General features: G+C 38.3%; 1 protein-coding gene and 1 long non-coding RNA gene across 2 annotated transcripts; both read right to left on the bottom strand.

Annotated features, from left to right (window-relative positions):
- Positions 1-3,700: 3,700 nt before the first annotated feature.
- Positions 3,701-4,237, bottom strand: LOC139982555 (uncharacterized). The gene has a single exon (XM_071995447.1). It carries the CDS (start codon positions 4,235-4,237, stop codon positions 3,701-3,703), a length of 537 nt encoding a protein of 178 aa, XP_071851548.1.
- Positions 4,238-14,247: 10,010 nt separating this feature from the next.
- LOC139983039 (uncharacterized) lies at positions 14,248-17,783 on the bottom strand. The gene is made up of 4 exons (XR_011798484.1): positions 17,558-17,783; positions 16,509-16,692; positions 15,912-16,125; positions 14,248-15,386 (listed from the first exon to the last, which is right to left on the bottom strand). It is a non-coding gene; the product is annotated as an uncharacterized lncRNA (long non-coding RNA).
- Positions 17,784-19,671: the final 1,888 nt, after the last annotated feature.

Raw genomic sequence — 19,671 nt, 5'->3', positions numbered from 1 at the left:
AGTTTTGCCTTTAGTGCTTATAATATTATAACAGTGTTGAATATAAAGTTCACATGTCATAAAAAACATCTTGCTTACTTCCTTTGGATCTTGCCTTTCATTAGTCACCTCCAACCCCCTGTCCCACTTTGTTTTCATTCAAAAATAATATTGGTCTATGCATTTACAGGGAAATTTTGTTCAAGGTGGCATTCACAATGTTGATAACCTTACCATAGCTGATGCTGCTCAAAAGTAGGGGCAGTAGTCCCTGTCTGCATCCTTTTTTTCCAGATACTTTTCATTTTCTCTTTAATATTTGTTTTGTCACTTCCACTTGTAGAAGACAAATGGAAATTTCATCACCTAATCTTCACACCCTATGAAAAGGAGGCCAATATATAAGGTCCTCGTACTCTCCTTCTTTAGGAAGAATTGAAAAAACCTGAGAGTCCCTTGTATATTTTTTATTTAGGCTACTTGGTGATATATAAACCAGGAAGCTGACAGGCTCATATTGAACTAACCAGTGACCTAATTCATCAAGTTACAGTTGCCAGTACATCATCTCTGTGTTGTTTTGAGACTGGGCAGGCTGATTTAATAAGATACTGAAGAGAGAGAGAAAAAAAATAACGAACTGCTACCCACAAAAAGCCTGTGGGGGAAATGTATAAATATGAAAGTGCCGGACTGCAGTTTGTCTCTAAAAGAAAGTCTTGTGAAGATTGAAACATCAGTTTTGTTGTACAATATAAATGAGGGAATGACTCCAAATAGCCATGGTCACCAAAGACTTTGAAATTCGGATGAAAACTGACCCTTTACCTAGACATATGTTGTGTTCTGTAAATGTAATGCGAGGATTGGTATTTTACTATACTAGTACTATAAGCAGGGAGCTGCTACTCTAGTAACAGCACCCTGGTATAAGTCTCAGCTAGTCTTAAGTGTTCCAGCCAGGCTATCCAAAGGTCCCAAAACCTCCAATGTCAGTAGACAAGATCCCAAAGAAACTATCTTGTCAATCTTACCAGAGCGTAAAATTCCAGATCTTATAGCCAGTCAAGTTTTTACCAGAATCGATCGTGCACTAAAACACAACGAAATTAGCTGTTGTTTACAAGCTTGGTTGCTTTGGGCCTACTCACGCAATGGATTACAGATAGTGGGGGTTCCACTATTGTATAGCCTCAAAGATTGAGTGAGAACCACTGAACAATCGCTTACTTGGATGTTCGACCAACAACACGCAGGCTCCTAGCTAACAGTTTTCACCTATCCTACGTTGTTGCAATGTTGCAACTAGCATATCTAGCATTCTTTATGACCAGGCAAGATGATACTGGGTATTCTCTGTCCCGTCCGTAAAATGCATACTGTGCTGTGGCAACATAGACCTTGTGAGTACACACATTTAATTGTAAAGCACACAGATGACAGAAACTGCGAAAATTACAATGGAAAGATTTTGGACGCTAGGGTTATTAGATGGTAAATTATATGAAATATAAAAGTACGTCACTCACCTCAAACACTACAGTCCTATTTGCGCTAGGTCGCCGTCTCGTACGAATCCTACAGACAGGATCCAATTAAAAATCCAAACACAAATTCCGCTATCAAAATCCTAATCCATAAAAACAATTCGCCCGGAAGCGGGGGCAACACATATCCGATTTGATATTGAATAAAAGTAGGGAAAAACAATAAAAGTTTTCCGTTTAAGCGTAATTTCGTCGTAAGTATAAGCGTTGTCGATCCGTTGAATATCGTAATCCAAGTCGTAGTCGTTAGTCGTAAGTAGCTATATATTCTATCGTTGTGTGAAAGATTTCGCTTATCGTTCGTCGGAATAAAACCATCAATTGTTTTATCGAAACCAATGTCTCTTGACCTAGTATTAGTCATGACATTGATAAAGCTATTATTGATCGTAATTAATCTTCTAAAAATGAGGGCGCACTCTCGATTTGATAAAAGTGAAGTCCTCTACATAGCCCCCTTCCAGATCACTCGCGAAAAAGAGTGATCGATAAGAAAAACAAAACGTAATATAAAACATACATGTACACAGTTCTTCACCTATATCGCACTGGCCAATGAACCCGCCTACCTGATCGCGTAACGGTCTTTGGCTTGGGGTCAGGCTGTATGAGTCCGGTGAGCGTATCGTCCGGGCGTGTTTTGGTTGAAAAGTTCGTCGTTCTCGAAAGAGGGCGTGGGCAAAGTAAGCGGTTCGGTCGGTTCCACAAGTTCGTCGTCTTCAGCATACGCGACCTTTAACCTGTCAATCGACACTGTGTCGTGTTTGCAATTGATGTCCAATACAAATGTTTTGTCCCCCTGGAAATGACACGGAAAGGCCCTCGGTACGGAGGTTGCAGTGGACGTTTCACTGAATCGACTCTAACCCAAACGTGTGTGCAGTGCTGAAGATCGTCGGACTGCTGCGCATGTCGTTTATTTGGCCTGGTGTCGGTCCGTTTTAAATCGGCCATCTGACGTTTCAGGCGGTCGACGAAAATTGTAGGGTCAAGTTCGTTCACGTCAGGAACAGGAGATACCAGTTGACATGGCACGCGAAGAGTAGTACCGAAAACTAACTCCGCTGCACTGCACCCGAGGTCGGCTTTAAGCGTTGTACGTATGCTTAACAAAACAAGTGGCAAAACCTCGGCCCACTTGGAAGGATCGCGTTGAGCTTTGATGGATGATTTGAGATGCCTATGGAAACGTTCCACAAGCCCGTTGGATATCGGGTGATACGCAGTCGTACGTATTCGTTTGCTGCCGAGAAGAGCGGTCAGTTGTTTGAACAGAGCAGACTCGAATTGAGCGCCTCTATCCGTCGTTATAGTCGATGGCACACCGAAAATGGAAATCCATCTGCTGACAAATGCTTCAGCTACAGTCTGGGCATTGATATCTGGAATACAGATTGCTTCCGGCCAACGAGTGAAGCGGTCGATAACGGTGAGGAGGTATTTGTATCCTCTTGACGGTGGGAGTGGGCCCACGATGTCCAAATGAATGTGGTCGAAACGAGCATCGGGGACAGCAAAAGTACCAAGTGGCGTCATCGTGTGTCGGTGTACTTTGGCGCGTTGGCAGGACTCACATGATTTAGCCCAGGACCTGACGTCTTTGTTTATGTTGGGCCACACGAAACGGTCCGTGATAAGTTTCCGTGTTGCTCTGATTCCAGGATGCGACATGGAGTGAAGTGAATTAAAAATGTCTTTCCGAAACACCTTCGGTATAAACGGTCGAGGTGAACCGGTTGACATATCACACCATATCGTGCCAGGTGATGATGGGAGCGGAATCTCCTGAAATTTCATGACAGGGGAGTCCTTCAATTCCTGAAGCTGAATGTCATTCTGTTGTTTTGCAGCGATTTGAGCAAAGTCGATCAGGGTAGATGAGGGCAAACCTTGACGGAATGCGTTAACGCCTAAACGAGACAGTGCGTCTGCGACAACATTGTCCTTTCCACTGACGTGGCGAATATCCGCCGTGAACTGGGAAACGAAATCCAGATACCGTATCTCTCTCGGTGAGTAGCAGTCGGTACTAGTTTTTAACGCGTACGTTAGTGGTTTGTGGTCGGTGAGAATGAAGAATTGTCGTCCCTCTAGTATATGGCGGAAATGACGTATTGCCGAGTATATTGGTTGTAGTTCACGACCAAATGCACTGTATCGCGATTCTGTCTCGCTTAGTTTTGGGAGAAAAACGAGATTGGATGCCAAACTCCTTCAATATTTTGCTGTAACACGCCTCCTAAGGCTTTATCCGAGGCGTCCACCATTAATGAAAGGGGTTTGGATGAGTCGGGATGTGTAAGGAGAGTTGCGTTGGCGAGCGCTCGTTTGCTCTCCTCGAATGATTCTGATGCTTCGTCATTCCAGTCAATCGGTGCTGACTTGGGCTTCTTTCCCGCTAATATGTCTGTTAACGGGTGTAAAATACTGGAACATTCCGGGATGAACCTCCTATAAAAGTTGATAAGTCCAAGATATTCTCGAAGTTTGCGTAACGAATTTGGTTTCGGAAATTCGGCTATGGATTGTACTTTCTCCGGGAGAGGTGATATTCCTTTGCAGCTCAATTTGTGTCCAAGAAATTCGAGTTCTGGAACACCGAACTGACACTTCGTTGGATTATCACCCCTCTTAATCTGCGAGTCTGGCAAACAGCTGTTTGAGGTGACGGGTATGTTCCTCTGGGGATTTGCTGGCCACGAGTACGTCATCAATGTAAGTGTAGCAAAATGGCAAACCGCGCGTTACCCCGTCCATGAAGCGTTGGAACGTCTGGGCGGCATTGCGGAGTCCAAACGGCATTCGTTTGAATTCGAAGAGGCCGAATGGGGTTGTGATGGCCGTTTTGCAAATATCGGAATCTTCCACCGGGATTTGATGGTAGGCTCTCACTAAATCAATTTTGGAATAAATTGATGTTCCCGACAGTGAAGTTGAAAAATCGTTAATGTGTGGAATAGGATAGCGGTCTGGAATGGTAACGCTGTTTAAGGCTCGATAATCGCCACATGGCCTCAAATCTCCGTTCTTTTTTGGGCACCATGTGTAGAGGGGATGACCAATTGCTGTTAGATTGTCGGACGATCCCAAGTTGCAGCATGTGGTCAAATTCTTGTCGAGCGATAGTTAGCTTGTTGGGCGGTAGACGACGTGCGCGAGAAAAAAACGGGTGCTCCGATCGTGTTAATATTGTGCGTTACCGAATGTTTCACCTGTGTTTCTTCAAAAGTTACCCGCAAAATTTCTGGGAATTCCTTTAATAGAGCATGATAAGGTGAATCGTTAGGTGTTGTGGCAAACATCAAACAAAGGGACGTTTCTTCGGTTGAGATGCATTCAATAGTGAGATTGGTTAACCTGTCGATCAGTGTATTATTTCGAATATCGACAAGTAATCCAAAATATCGTAAGAAATCACAACCGAGAATAGCAGTTTCCACGTCGGCGATCACAAAGACCCACGGAAAGTTCCTACGCAAACCAATATCGAGTGTTAGTGACTTGTGCCCGAAAGTGTCTATTTTGGTCCGATTTGCCGCTTGAAGATATGGCCCTTTTCCGCGATTATATAGGTCACAACGTACGGGGGGTACCACACTGACCGCTGCCCCTGTATCAATGAGAAAACGTTTCGTGGTGGTTCTGTCACGAATGTAAAACAGGCGGCTTAGATTTTGGCCAACGCTCGCCACCGTTACACGCTGGCCTGTTCGTTTTCCGGCTTTAAATTGCTTGGATACTTGCATGGCACTCTACATGTCCTGGCCTTATCACCAAATGATTGATGATACCAACAAATATCACTGTCAACGTTACTGGTATTATTTGACTGGGAATTGAATCTTTGTCGGCTTCGAGATCGGCTTCGACTGCGCTCCCTGACCTCTGACTTTAGTGAAGCAATTTGGGCAGTGAGTTCACGGACTTGTTCACTTAATTGTTGCACTTCTGATTTTTGTGCCTGGGCCTGGGGTGTTTGTATGGCAGCGATGGGAGGATATGCAGGAGTTACTTCCATGATTTTATCCGCTAACTCGGCTACGGTTTCTATCGGTGTTGTGTCGCTCATTGACGCCAGAATTAGTTGGGCGCTCGATGGAAGTCGCTGAACAAAAAGTTGTTTCAAAATGTTCGCATCAAGGGTATTTGTACCTAGCAGCTGACGCATTTTGCGCAACAGTTGCGTGGGTTTTCGATCCCCCAATTCTTCAGAAATTAACAACTTGTGTAGCCGTTTTTGCTCCAAAGCCGTTGTTCGCTTAATTAACTCCTCCTTTAATTTTTGATAGGGTTGGTCGCTTGGCTTACTTATGAGCAAGTCGCGTACTTCCTGGGCTATTTCCGGTTGTAGGGACGATATCACGTAGGCATATTTTGTATCCTCGTTAGTAACTCTCCTCGTTACGAATTGCGCCTCAACCTGTGCGAACCAGATAATTGGGTCATTTGGGCCAGTACGGAGGTAATTTAATACTAACTGTGAATAGCGATTGTTGTGTTTCGTGTGAATTTTCTGGATCCATGATGTACAGTATTATATTATTCCAATGCGAAAATTAGGAGTAAAAAATTATGCGATTTTTAGTACATGGGAAGTATTCAAGGCAACCTAGCTGAATCACGTCGGGGTCACCACTTTGGACGCTAGGGTTATTAGGTGGTAAATTATATGAAATATAAAAGTACGTCACTCACCTCAAACACTACAGTCCTATTTGCGCTAGGTCGCCTTCTCGTACGAATCCTACAGACAGGATCCAATTAAAAATCCAAACACAAATTCCGCTATCAAAATCCTAATCCATAAAAACAATTCGCCCGGAAGCGGGGGCAACACATATCCGATTTGATATTGAATAAAAGTAGGGAAAAACAATAAAAGTTTTCCGTTTAAGCGTAATTTCGTCGTAAGTATAAGCGTTGTCGATCCGTTGAATATCGTAATCCAAGTCGTAGTCGTTAGTCGTAAGTAGCTATATATTCTATCGTTGTGTGAAAGATTTCGCTTATCGTTCGTCGGAATAAAACCATCCATTGTTTTATCGAAACCAATGTCTCTTGACCTAGTATTAGTCATGACATTGATAAAGTTATTATTGATCGTAATTAATCTTCTAAAAATGAGGGCGCACTTTCGATTTGATAAAAGTGAAGTCCTCTACAAGATCGCTGATTTGCGAAGGACGAATAAAAATAAAATCTCAAGATTGTTGTAACTTTAGTGTACAAATATACAGAACAGAAAGATGGGCACCGACGGCAAACAAAAAGAGCACGATGGCAATTTGTTTGCCGTCGGTTGACTGTATTTTACAGGGGCACAACGGCAAGCATCATTTGGAATATCACCTAACTTGGTATGGTGATGTTGGTAGATAGCTGATACACATGCTGTATGTTGCAATTGATGTGATACCAATTTATAAGAGGGCAGGGCTTAGCATTACTAATTGGTAACAAAAGTTTATGTCCATGAATTGCTGTTGTTGTATTAGGGCTTTCTTAGAAATTTCCCTATTAATGGAACTAATGAACAGCAGCAAGGAACCATGAAATGTTTTCATTCTGGTTTCTTTCTTTTTCAGTGGGGAGTAAAATTTATGAAGGGTCTTTGTTCAACAGTTTTCCAATTGGTTTACCTTTTATTTTTGAAAGGGTCCAAATTTCATCTGGGATCCCCCTTGCACAACCCCCCACCCCCCCCCCCCATGGTTAATCTGATGAAACTCAAATATTCAGACTTGAGTCTTCACCATGAAATAATGATAGCATGTTCTCTGTTTATCAAGGCATTATAAGAACTGTGCCATTATCCTTATCTTTACACATATATTACTGTAGGCCTTCACTGTTGCCTATACTGTATGAGTACAGAGGAAATGAGGATTCCCCTGGAAGAGAGAGGTCGATGTTCTCAGAGATCACTATCTGAAGTCAAATCTGTAAACATACCTCCAACATGGTGAAAGAATGCAGCAAAGGATTGCTTCAATGTCATAGATGATCATCTTTTTGAAGTTCCACTATAGATCAGGTGAAGTAAAAGCACCTTTTTGGTTCCTTGCTTTTGCAAAGGAACCTATGTAGTCAGGTTGGCATGTGTGTGTGTCTGCGACACTCGCTTGGGTACACTGTAACTCAACAAGGGAAAGTTGGACTAAACTCAAACTAGGTATATATAGTGAGAAGGTGTGCCCTATTGTTTTTGGTGCCTGTGAAGGTCACCAAAGGTCAGTTGGAGGCCAAAAACCAAAATTAAAAAAAAGCAATAGCTCCAATTGACAGGGTCCGAGATGGTTGATATTTTGGGAGTAGTTGTAAATGGGTTAAGGGATCGTTTCCAAACATAACGGTCATGTGATCCAAGGTCAACAAAGGAACTAGTGGTCAAAACTAGTATTTTTGCAATAACTTGAGAGCAAAATGTCCGTCAAGGTTGGGAGTTACGCTATTGTAATCCTATAACCGACCTGCATTTGGGTGACCTTTGACCTCAGGTTGACCTCCAGTGACCTGTATTAGTATCTTTCAAGTTGATTATTTGAAGTTTCGTGGCCATATTCCAATCTAAATTGTCCATAGGTTGACTCCGCTGCAACCTCCATGTGCAAAGTTATTTGAGATCAATGTTTTCTTTGGTTTTGTTAAAATTCTTAGTAAGTACAGTTAGGATGATTCTGCGAGTTCTGTAAAAAAAAAAAAAAAAGATTGCTCATATCGGACACCTGGTCCTCAACAGGTTCTCAAAAGGACCAGCAGTTGATTTGTGATAGTTTTGGCAATAATATTGTGTGTGTACATTGGACCACATAATAATTTTAAGACAGTGCTGCTCCCTTGTAAATATTCCTTACAAGCAAGGAACCATAGTGCCGTTGGGCTCTTGTTTATTAATGTATCCTGATGTGAATCCATCAATGGCTGGGAAAAGTTCCCAGGAGCGCAGAATTTAACATGACATAATTCCCTTAGTTTGCCCTTTATATATTTCTTCCTTATAGTATTTATATTATATTATATAATATATTGTATTATATTTCCTAACTTTTGTGACGCTCCAGTACCATTCTCTGAAGACGAATGTTTTATTATGCACTACAGAATGGTCAGATATGTAAGATTAAATGTAAGAATATACTTGTCTCTGACAGTTGTACCCACCTGGACTACTGTAATATTGTGACGAGCCCGGCTCCTCCGATAGTAAAACTATATCGGGACTCGCGATAGAAAGGTACTGGGATATCTTGATGCCGTTTTTATGCTTCTTCAGGAGATGTCTCGAACGGAAGAAAACAATGAGTTCACAGAAAAACAATTTGACGAGATAGGATTTGATTAATGATTCGGTATAATTTCTTCTCTGTCGATTCTCTTTACAAATAAAATTAAATTACAATGATTTGACTTGACTTGACTCCGTCAATTAAACAATTAGGAGTGATGAAATAGTAACGAAGCAATGACAAACTGATCACGGAGCGCTGACGGAGTGATAAATTTGCTGATCAAGTGATAAACTTTGCTGACGGAGTGCTCAAACTTTCGGCCTCCTTTTACTTTTAAACCTTACTTCCATAAAATCCCTCTGCGCACAATCAGAAGGCAGCCAATAAACTGACCATCCTGTATTAACTTAACGATATAAAAATAAGTGCACTGGCACTGATCTGCCCTGATTGGTTGGGAGTTTGGAAGTCCATCCCCTTTCTATGGAAACTTCCATACCACGTGAGAGAACCTTCTCGAATGTTCCACAGACATAATGGAATCTATTTTGGGAAAAGGCCCTGTACCAAGATTCAATAAGATAGTTAAAAACTTCTCGTGGGAAAACTGAATCCATGACCTAGATAAATACATAAGAGGCCTGTAAGGTGTCTCGATGGAGTTTTTCGGTAACATCAAAGAGATGGTATTACTATTTCATAACATCCCCCTCAATCTTTTAAAATTTTTGGATACTCCAAAATTTTAACATCATACTGCTTTAACTTATCATTATCTCAAGAAGGTAGAGTACTGTAAGCTCATTCACTAATATTCATTGACTTCAATAAATGGTCTTCATATATCTCAAAGGTTAACATCTTGGGTTACGAATTATTAAAATGATCATATGGTATATACATTGACACTATTTCCTTGATTTTTTTTTTTTTGTGTACCTTTTTAATATTGATGACATCATATGATGTAATCTAAAAAAAAATATATCATATATCATTAAGATATCTTAAAGTTACATGACACAGCAAAATATGCAGTATCTCTTTCAAAATACATTTATGCATTTCATACATTAATAATACATTTATATCAAAAGTGAAATCATGCCGTGAATTGGGGTGAGATCAGAGAATACTAGACTTAGTTATCTTTTAACTGAACAGAACACCTTGGCGTTCCATAAAAAAAATTCGTATTTTACAAAAGAACCTTAAAATATTACAAACTCATTTACAAAACCTCCTCTTTAATGAAGGCAAAGTTTCAAAACTGCTTTGAAACCTTGTGAATCATATACATTCACCTCAAGAAAATCAAGAAAATGTGACTCGATAGCATGGTGACCCTAGGTATGCACTCCGAAATGATCTAGTAAAGTACCAAAGTACTAGATATTCGATACCATAAAAGAGACCCCATAGACTATGACATCAACAAATCTTTCTTCAAATTTACATAATACTTAACATCTTGTCTTTTCAACTTCATGATGAAATTTACTTTTGCATGAATAATTGAGGAAAAGAAAATATATACATAAGTTCCTCAAAAGATCTATACTTTCATTTGCTTTGATAACTGTTGCTGTAAGCAAAAGTTGCACATCACCAATGCTGTCTCTAAATGGCCTTCAATATAACATCAATGATGCAATGTAAATATCCTTAAAATATTTCTCAATATATGAAAACCCATGTTGCTAATATTCCGGATATGTTCTAATTGCCGGGTAAACGTTTGAACGAATTCATAAGGAGAAATAAGGTATACTCATTACACATTTGTTATAAAAGATGAAACTAGGTCCCTTGGTGATGTTTTTAACAATAAAGCTTATATTGTTACACCATACAGTACAATGACTTCCACTTAATAGGTATGCAGGTAAATGCCATGATGCATTCCATTCATACAATTGTGGGTAAAACACCTGTTCATCTGAACTTAAAGCAATATGCAGTTATACATTCTAACCATATAATGTTTGCAACATCCTGCCTGGATTGCCTGTAATGTTCAATCCCTTTTCATGGAGAAAATTCATTATTTCCTCTGTGTTGGAATATTTCCCTACATTCCACCAAAAATCATGACTCTTAAAGCCTGTTGGAAAACATGGTGTCTGATAGGTGACCAGAACCTGTAATTCACCCAATTTGTATCGAGCACGTTGGACTTTCATGTCTCCTTGTGGAGCATTTGCAAAAACTTTCTTTTGCCTTAATATGCTATCTTTCATGGAAGGATATGGAATTGCTAATCCTTCATTATGTGCTCTATTCTCTAAAAAGGATGCAACATTCATTGGCTTAGTGGTCATAAGACACATGACGTGATCTGAAGTTACCCCTGGCAAAATGTTACCAAACTCATCATGAAACTCAATATGTGCATCTTGCATGACATTAACATTTTCTGCATTAGAAGTGTTACTACTCAAAACATTTCGCATTCGTGTAACCTTTTCACTTGATGAACCCTTTGTTTTCAAGACATTCCGCAATTTCTGAATGTTAGTGATATTCTTAGTCTCAGAAGATGCTCTTACAAAACATGGTTTAAGCCTGTTATAATTGAATACATCACTAAGAATTTCTCCTTTGAGAGTGGCCAACAAATAATGAGTCCTATCCAAAACTTGATGGATCACTAGTGGTCCACACCATTCTGCAGCAATTTTGCGAGAGTTCGCAGTCAAGGAGGAAGACGTTGGCTTATACAGATACACTAATTGACCCGTTGAATAAATTGCACCTTTGTCCAGTTTTGCACTTATCTTAACATTTTGAGCATCTTGTTGCTTCTTTTGTAAGACTAACATTACCCTTGACAAATGATCAAATCGTTTCTTTAACAATGCAGCATATTCTCCATGAGATTGTGATAATCCTGCCATTGGATTAAATGATAAATTTGTAAGATTTGGTGGCTTACGTCCAAATGCAAGTTCAAATGGGCTATAGTTACCTAACTGAGGAGAGGAAAATGTGTTATATGCATAGGCTGATGTTGGGACAAATCGTACCCAATCCGTACCAAACTGATTTAAGTTCACTTTGAGGAAATTTGAAAGAGTCTGAATGTGTCTTTCAACCTGTAAGCTTCCATGATTGCTTACACTGATGAACTTTTGTTCAATGCCTAAAGCTTTACTTAAGAGCTCCACTAATTTTCCTGTAAGAGACGCTGCCGCATCACTTATGATACAAGACGGTGGACCAAAAGTTGTGACTACCCTCTGCAATAATGCTTCACATATTGTCTCAGCATCAAGAGTCTTAAGAGAAACACATACAACAAATCTAGTGATCTCATCACAAACAACCATCAAATGTTTAAATCCTGTAGCCGTTGTGGGCATAGTCTTGAAATCTAGACTAAGTCTGTCAAAAGGACGATAAGAATCAGGAATGCGAGCATGATATTGTCTCAATTTGTCCGGTTTCTTACGGAATTCTTGACAACGGAGACATGCCTGAATATAATTACTGATGCGTTGAAACATATTGCGCAGATAGAAATGCTGTCTAATGGTCAAATATGTACGCATTACACCCTGATGATTACTTAACAAGTCATCGTGATATCGAGATATTATCTGTTCTACCATAGTCTCAGGTACGACTAACTGAAGAGTCATCTTAGCATCATTAGTCTCATGCAAAAATATCCTGAATAACAAACTATTACATAACAAATAATCCTCTGCTTGAGAACGAACAGTTCTAGCATGCTTAACATTACTTGGAATAATGTCATGTGCAAGAAAATCATAAATTGGTTTGTAGTAAGGACAAGTTTGTTGTTGAATTTGCAACTCTTTTACATCAAACGGTAGATCATAGTTTTTGATCAGCTTTCCTTGAATTGCCTTCATGACTTTATTCAATTCCTTTTGTTTTGGAATGTGCCCTGTAACCAAATGATCAATGTTTGTTATGACTGGCTTTGGCTGAACAAATAATTCTGGTGGTGGTTCTCTGACTACCTCTGGCACTCTATGTCTAATCTGATCCACTAATCTTGGCTCTGAAGGTTGAGAAACACTTGTAAAATTTGGCACAACTAATATGTCAGTACTATATGTATGTCGATTTTCACTCGGCATAGTACTAGTAGGCCTTTGAATATATGTTTCTCTCTTATCAGTAGAAATAACTGGTGTAGTCGTCTTTTGTGACTCAGATTGTGGTCTCTGTGTAACATGCTCATTAGAATGTGTTGCCTTAGGAATGGATGTCCTATTAACTCTATTTGTTGATTCTTTGGCTGGGGAATCCTGCTTAGACTCCTTAGTGACTCTATTTGGAAATAAATCTGGAATTTTGACTCCCATTGACCTTGCCTTTGACCTTGTCATGATTGGATTAAATGTCTCCTTAGGTGTAGTTGAAAAATCCTCACAAGAATTGACCTCTTGAGCAACCTGATCTATTTCAGAGTGAAATTCCTGTGGTGCTCTAGACAAATAATCTGCCAAAACCAATTCTGAGCCTTTCTTATAACCAACCTGAAATGTATATTCTGACAATTTGAACAGAAGCTTACGTAAGCGTGAAGTTGCTGGTTCTTGTTTTGACTTAAACAATTCAACAATGGCTGAGTGATCAACATAAGCTTCAAATTCTACATTTTGCAATAAATGTTTGAATGCTGTCACATTAATAAATAGACCCATCATTTCTAATTCAGTTACACTATACCTCTGACATGCTGGTGGCCCAGGTGAAAATTCCAGTTAATACCTGTTGAACTGGTTTTAACAGGTACCTGTTGCAACTGGTATTTGGTGACAGGTAATAACAGGTATTAAATGGTATTAACGGGTGTTAACTGGTATTGACAGGTATTAACTGGTATTAACAGGTTTCAACTGTTTTCAACAGGCATAACAGTTTTTAACTGGTATTAGCTGGTATTAACAGGTTTCAACTGTTTTTAACAGGTTTCAACAGGCACAACAGCTTTAGCTGGTATTAAAGGGAATTAACTGGTAATAACAGGTTTCAACTGTTTTCAACAGGCATAACAGTTTTTAACTGGTATTAACCGGTTTCAACTGTTCTCAACAAGTTTCAACAGGCACAACAGCTTTTAACTGGCATGAACAGGTATTAACTGGTAATAACAGGTTTCAACTGTTTTCAACAGGCGCAACAGCTATTAACTGGTAATAACATACTGTATGAACTGGTTTCAACTGTTTTCAACAGGGGTAACAGGTTTTAACTGGTTCTGTTTTCAACATGTCTTTACTGGTATTGAAAACGTTTGAACAGGTAAGAACATGTATGGAAGGTTTTAAGCTGGTTATAACAGTAGGATTTTCCACAGTTTCAATTGTTTTCAACAAGTTATCTGGTGAAAACAGGTGGCGATGAACTTCAACAGGTTAAAATTACTCTTTACAGTTGCACATGATGTAGGTCTAACACTTAACAAGCAAGTTAAGGCGAGGGAGAACTTCCAGCAGATGGAGTAAAAATCACTGTTAACAAAAATCTGAAAATATCATTTTATTCCAACAAAGTTAAGACAAGTTAATGGATCAAACATGAATGGCAAATGTATAGTACTGCACAATAATGCAAAGTTGAGGGCAATGAAAAAGAAAACATAAATTTGGAGTTTAAAAAGAAAGCAAACTTCTGAAGTAAACGCTTTCATATTACACATTAAAAACTTACATATATTATGAAATACCAGCTAAATATGTTCATTAAAACAATGATTTTATGTATTGCTGTGGCAATTAAGAAAGGAAACTCTATCTGTTAAAACAATATAAAGGTTAATTTTTTATCAATCATTATATCAAAATAAAAGTTACAGCTGAATAGAAAAAAGTTATTCAAGAGTTAGCATTACCAAACTATGTAGTCTGCAATTCTGCATGCTAGGCAGACAATAATAATAGCTAGTCAGACAGTAACCTTTTGAAAGGAATTCATTCTTAAATTGGCTACCAATCAGATCTTAAAAAACAATATTTACCTACAAAGCATGTATTTGTAATGCATATTTATACTGAACACATATGTGACGACAATATACTGTCTATTCTGGAGTTTGAATAAAAATCTGAATACTGTTTAATGGCATTTGAACATACTGATTACTAGAAATGTTAGTTCTTTAAAAAAAATAAGGCAAAAGTGGAAAGATGACTTTGCCAAGTAAAAGTCAACATCAGTCTATAATAGTCATGGTTAAATCACTTTCAAGAAAAAACTGTCCAGAAGATCTCCATTGAAAACTTAAGTTGTAATTGACAGCAACATACTTTCCATTTCCTGAATTTAATTAAAAAACTAAATACCATATAATGGCAAACAACAACTGTTTAAAACATAATACTAAATATGGGTTTAATCCTACTTTGAAAAAAGAACTGTCTGGAAAGATTCCTCTGAAAAGTTAACTTGTCAGTGACAGCAATGTGCTGTCAGTTTGAATAAAACTAAAGACTGTTTAATGGTAAGCAATAACCATTGAAAAAATAATATGATACTAATGTTTTAAGGCCTTCTTTGTTTTACGATTGACGTCAGCTTCTCGGATATGTATTTGCTGAACCTTGCAGCTTCCTCAGTAAACTGCAGCTTTCTTTCAAACGTTCCACGAATTGTGCTGCAAGAAACAAAGCGTATGAACACTTAAGAATTGACTTATCATGATTAACAGTAACAGTGTGGTCCTAAAACTTAACAAACTCTCTTGCATTGCTAGATGAGTGCTTTCATGGAAAGTTAAAGGTCAAACTTTCCTATGGTTTAGAATGTCTCACGATATTTATCTCTGTTGGTATCCAACCTGAATGGACTAGCAATCACAGTCTAACCAAGAACATTCTTTTGGTTTAGAATTTGGGTTTGCTCAATCTTTTGGTTGGAAAAACCACACCACTATGGTAGTTTGATTGTAGGCTTCCTGTCAGAACTCAAAGGCAATTAAGAACCAACCAAAATGATATCAGTTGTTAACTCATGATACTGGAATGCATAATCCTACTGATAAATAGTTCTGTCAGTGTTAAAAAATTACTTACTCCTGAAAAACAGCTTATTCAGTAAATTATATTTTACACTTGTGTACTAAGTCATGAGCTTGTAATATAAATGGTAACTTGTTTGAAAGCTTTTCATAATGACTAACCTTCCATAGCATTAACCTTCACGGGAGACAACAGCGGTTTTGCATCTCTGTCACTGTTGAATCGTGTGCAAGCATTCCCAACGACTTTCGTTTTCAAAGTGTTGGTACCCCAAATCAACACCAGTAAAGTCTTCACGAACATAGAGTGTTTCTCTTAACTACAAATGGCCTCCCACTTGTCTTCAGGAAGCCCAAAATCTGCACCAATATTGACCTGTGAACAGAAAATATGATATACCTGTAAGCATATATACAGATATAGCACATGATAACTCACATTATCATAAACATACATTAACATTAAAATTTTATATCGACATATTGGGAGGTAAACATTTAAATCAAGGTCCCTCAAGTTATAAGCCAGGAATAGCAGCTTTACCAATAATTACTAGCTGTGCACTATAACACCAAGTTATTTTTCAAAGCTTAATAACCATGTTTATAATTATCCCAAATCAGTAAAAAATTGGCCAAACTTATGACGCTTGTACGTAAATGATGTACCAGACTGTTTTTTATATATTTAATATAAACAGGTTATGAAAAGTATCGAAATAATATCATTACACATTTGGGTACAATAGTTAAACTCACCCTTCCATCTTTTTTCTCTATGGCACTTGTTCCTTTGCTTTTTGGACTCTTGGATAAACTCTTAATATCATCTTACACCATTATGTCTTTAAGCCATATACGTTCTCCTCTTCTGTTGTTGCCTCCACACTGGTGTCGTACATCACAGGAAACCTCACCTGGATATTTGGTTTTTCAATTCTTCCTGGAAAAAGGAAATAGCAAAGCAGCAGTAGTCATGAATCATTTGAAAAAATGAAATAAAGTTGTCACCACAAAGTGATGTGAGATTTGCTTCCACAATAGTCTGAAAAAAGGATTCCCAAAGTCTGAAGCAGACTGTATAAAGCTGAACATTTGAACCAGAGTGTCATCATTGCAACCAGAATCAAATGCCCAGACTACAGAGATAATAAAATATGGGCTACATCTTTGTTTGTTTTTAAGATCTAAAAATACAAGATTTTAGAAACACAAATGCACTGAGCCAACTTATTTATAGGCCTAATTGTTTTAAGTTGTTATTTTGCTTGCTCACTTAACAAGTCTTATTTAGACCTAGGCTAGAGAAGAAACAGTTCTTTGTCACACTAGGTCAGTTTGTCTTTCAGTCGTTTTTTTTAGTCTTACTAGAAGTAGTACTAAAGTATATAATACCGGTGACTAGCCAACATAATTTGTTCAGCCTACTGTAACAGTAAGTTTGAAGGTCTAGCCTCGTTTTATTCAATATCACATAGCCTACCCATTTAGATTCACTTGGGAAATTCAAGAAATCTTTACCAAATGAGTGTAGACCTAAGCTTCAAGTAAACTGCAGTATTGAAACTCAGTCCCAGCATTTGTTTGGAAATAAATTAGAAGATTATGTGCGACTGTTCAATCTAGCCCAATACACACATAACACATTGTTAATTGGTGTTTAGAATGCACAGTTTAGTGTTGAGAATGCACTGCAGTACTCAATAGAAAACCTAGGCTACTCACTGTCGTTGCACTTGTGTATCGCGAAACGCTAGCCTAACAACGGTCACAAGTGCCAGTGGCCTAACAATTAACGTTAGTTTTACCTCCAAGTTTAAGGAACAACAGGTAGGCCGATGGTGGCGGTTTATACTTCCATTCTTCTATAGATCTTCTTGGGTGATTAACAGTTGAAAGTTGCTTAGAGTGATCGTATTAAACCATGCCAAGCAATGCTTACGCTGTGCAATGCAAGTTGCCGTTGCTCCTCGGTTTCGAAATTGAATATGGTGTTGAAGTCAAAGTTCAACCTCGTACAAAATGTGATTATCGAAAAAAAATTTAAAATTGTCTTTGGCCCCAATTTGAGAGTTTCATGTCACTAAAAATTACAAATATCATTAATTAATATTAAAAATTTAAAAAAACAGTAAATAAGAAAGAATTAAATCATAATACAATTTAAACATTAATTATTTTTATCTTGATCTTGACTTGGCAATATGTGTCTTACTTTCTTAGACTATGAATCACTGATCTAAATATAGATGCGAGCTCGTCTCAATCTTTTGATGTATGTGTATGCTACGTATTCATATACTATCTGGAAGAACTCTCTCATAAATTTAATATGTTAATTTTTCATTTTACCTTAATGTACCAAATAGGATAAACAATTCAGTGATCAGACATATGTTATACCACATCTTTGCAGTGGCAAAGCCAGCGAGGGCGGGGAAGGGGGGGGGCAGGGGAAAGAGTACCTCCACAAAAATTTTGGGGACGTGATGTCCGACGGTGAAAAAAACGAAGGGAGCAAAAAAAAGAGGAAATAATTGCATTATTTGCATATAAGCCCTTTATGAGAAACAAAAATTTTCAAGCCCCCCTCCCCTCATAAACCTTCCCTGACAACGGTGATCCACCATTATGTGCCTTAAAGTGGAGACAGAAATTTGAACCAACTGGTACCTGTTGAATGCAACTGGTGTAACAGGTACCTGTTAAACCAGTTGTTTTCAACAGGTACCTGTTAAACCAGTTGTTTTCAACAGGTACCTGGTAAACCAGTTGTTTTAAACAGGTACCTGTTAAACCAGTTGTTTTCAACAGGTACCTGGTAAACCAGTTGTTTTAAACAGGTACCTGTTAAACCAGTTGTTTTCAACAGGTACCTGTTAAACCAGTTGTTTTCAACAGGTACCTGTTAAACCAGTTGTTTTCAACAGGTATTTTACCTGTTGAAAGCAACTGGTTTAACAGGTACCTGTTAAAACCAATTGGTACCTGTTACAGCTTACAGGTAATTTACCTGTTGCAACAGGCAATTAACTGGTATAAACTGGTTTTGGTCACAATACCTGTTAAAACCAGTTGTCGTTAACAGGTACCTGTTAGTCCCTGTTGGTTCCGTTTAAAACCAATTGAAATTGTAACAGGTATTAACAGGAATTTTCTCCTGGGGGTAATATCTTAGAGTAATATGCAATAATATTCTCTTTGCCATTAACTCTTTGGGTCAAGTATGATCCTGTTGCTACTCGTGATGTGTCGCTATATAATACAAAACGACCATATTTCTGTGGCATATGCAATATAGGTGGATTACACAACAACTCTTTAATACTTTGAAATGCACACTGATGTTCCTCTGTCCATTTAAATACCTTTCTCTTACGACTCAAATGATGTAATGGTCTCAATAGTGCTTGAATATTTGGAAAAAACGAAGCCACATAATTAACTGCACCTACAAATCGTCTTAATGACTTAACATTGTGTGGTTTCGGTGTGTTCCTGATTGCTGCACATCTGTCATGCAAAGGTTGGATACAAGCCTCACCTTCTGGGGTTATTGAGAGCAAATGTCCCATATATCGGACTGAATTTTGGAAAATGCTACACTTTTTCGGAGAGATTTTCAATCCGTTGTCCATTAAAACCTTAAAAATTGCCTGTAGGTGTTGTTTGTGAGATCGTTTGTCTGCACTGTACACAATAATATCGTCATGATGAGCAATACAGAACTTATTTGAATTTGGGATCGTTGCCAAAATATCATTAATTTGCGACTGAAAGATCGCTGGAGATAAATTCAATCCCTGTGGTAAGCGTTTATAATAATAATGCTTTCCTCCATGAAATGAAGCAATACCCGTATACTGTTGTGCATGAACACTAAGTGGCAGACAGAAGATTGCAGACTTTAAGTCAAGAACAC

Source organism: Apostichopus japonicus, chromosome 16, assembly GCF_037975245.1.
Source record: "Apostichopus japonicus isolate 1M-3 chromosome 16, ASM3797524v1, whole genome shotgun sequence".
NCBI classification, from domain to species: domain Eukaryota; kingdom Metazoa; phylum Echinodermata; class Holothuroidea; order Aspidochirotida; family Stichopodidae; genus Apostichopus; species Apostichopus japonicus.
The sequence above is the reverse complement of the archived record's forward strand: the minus strand, read 5'-3'. Positions and strand labels throughout refer to the sequence as shown.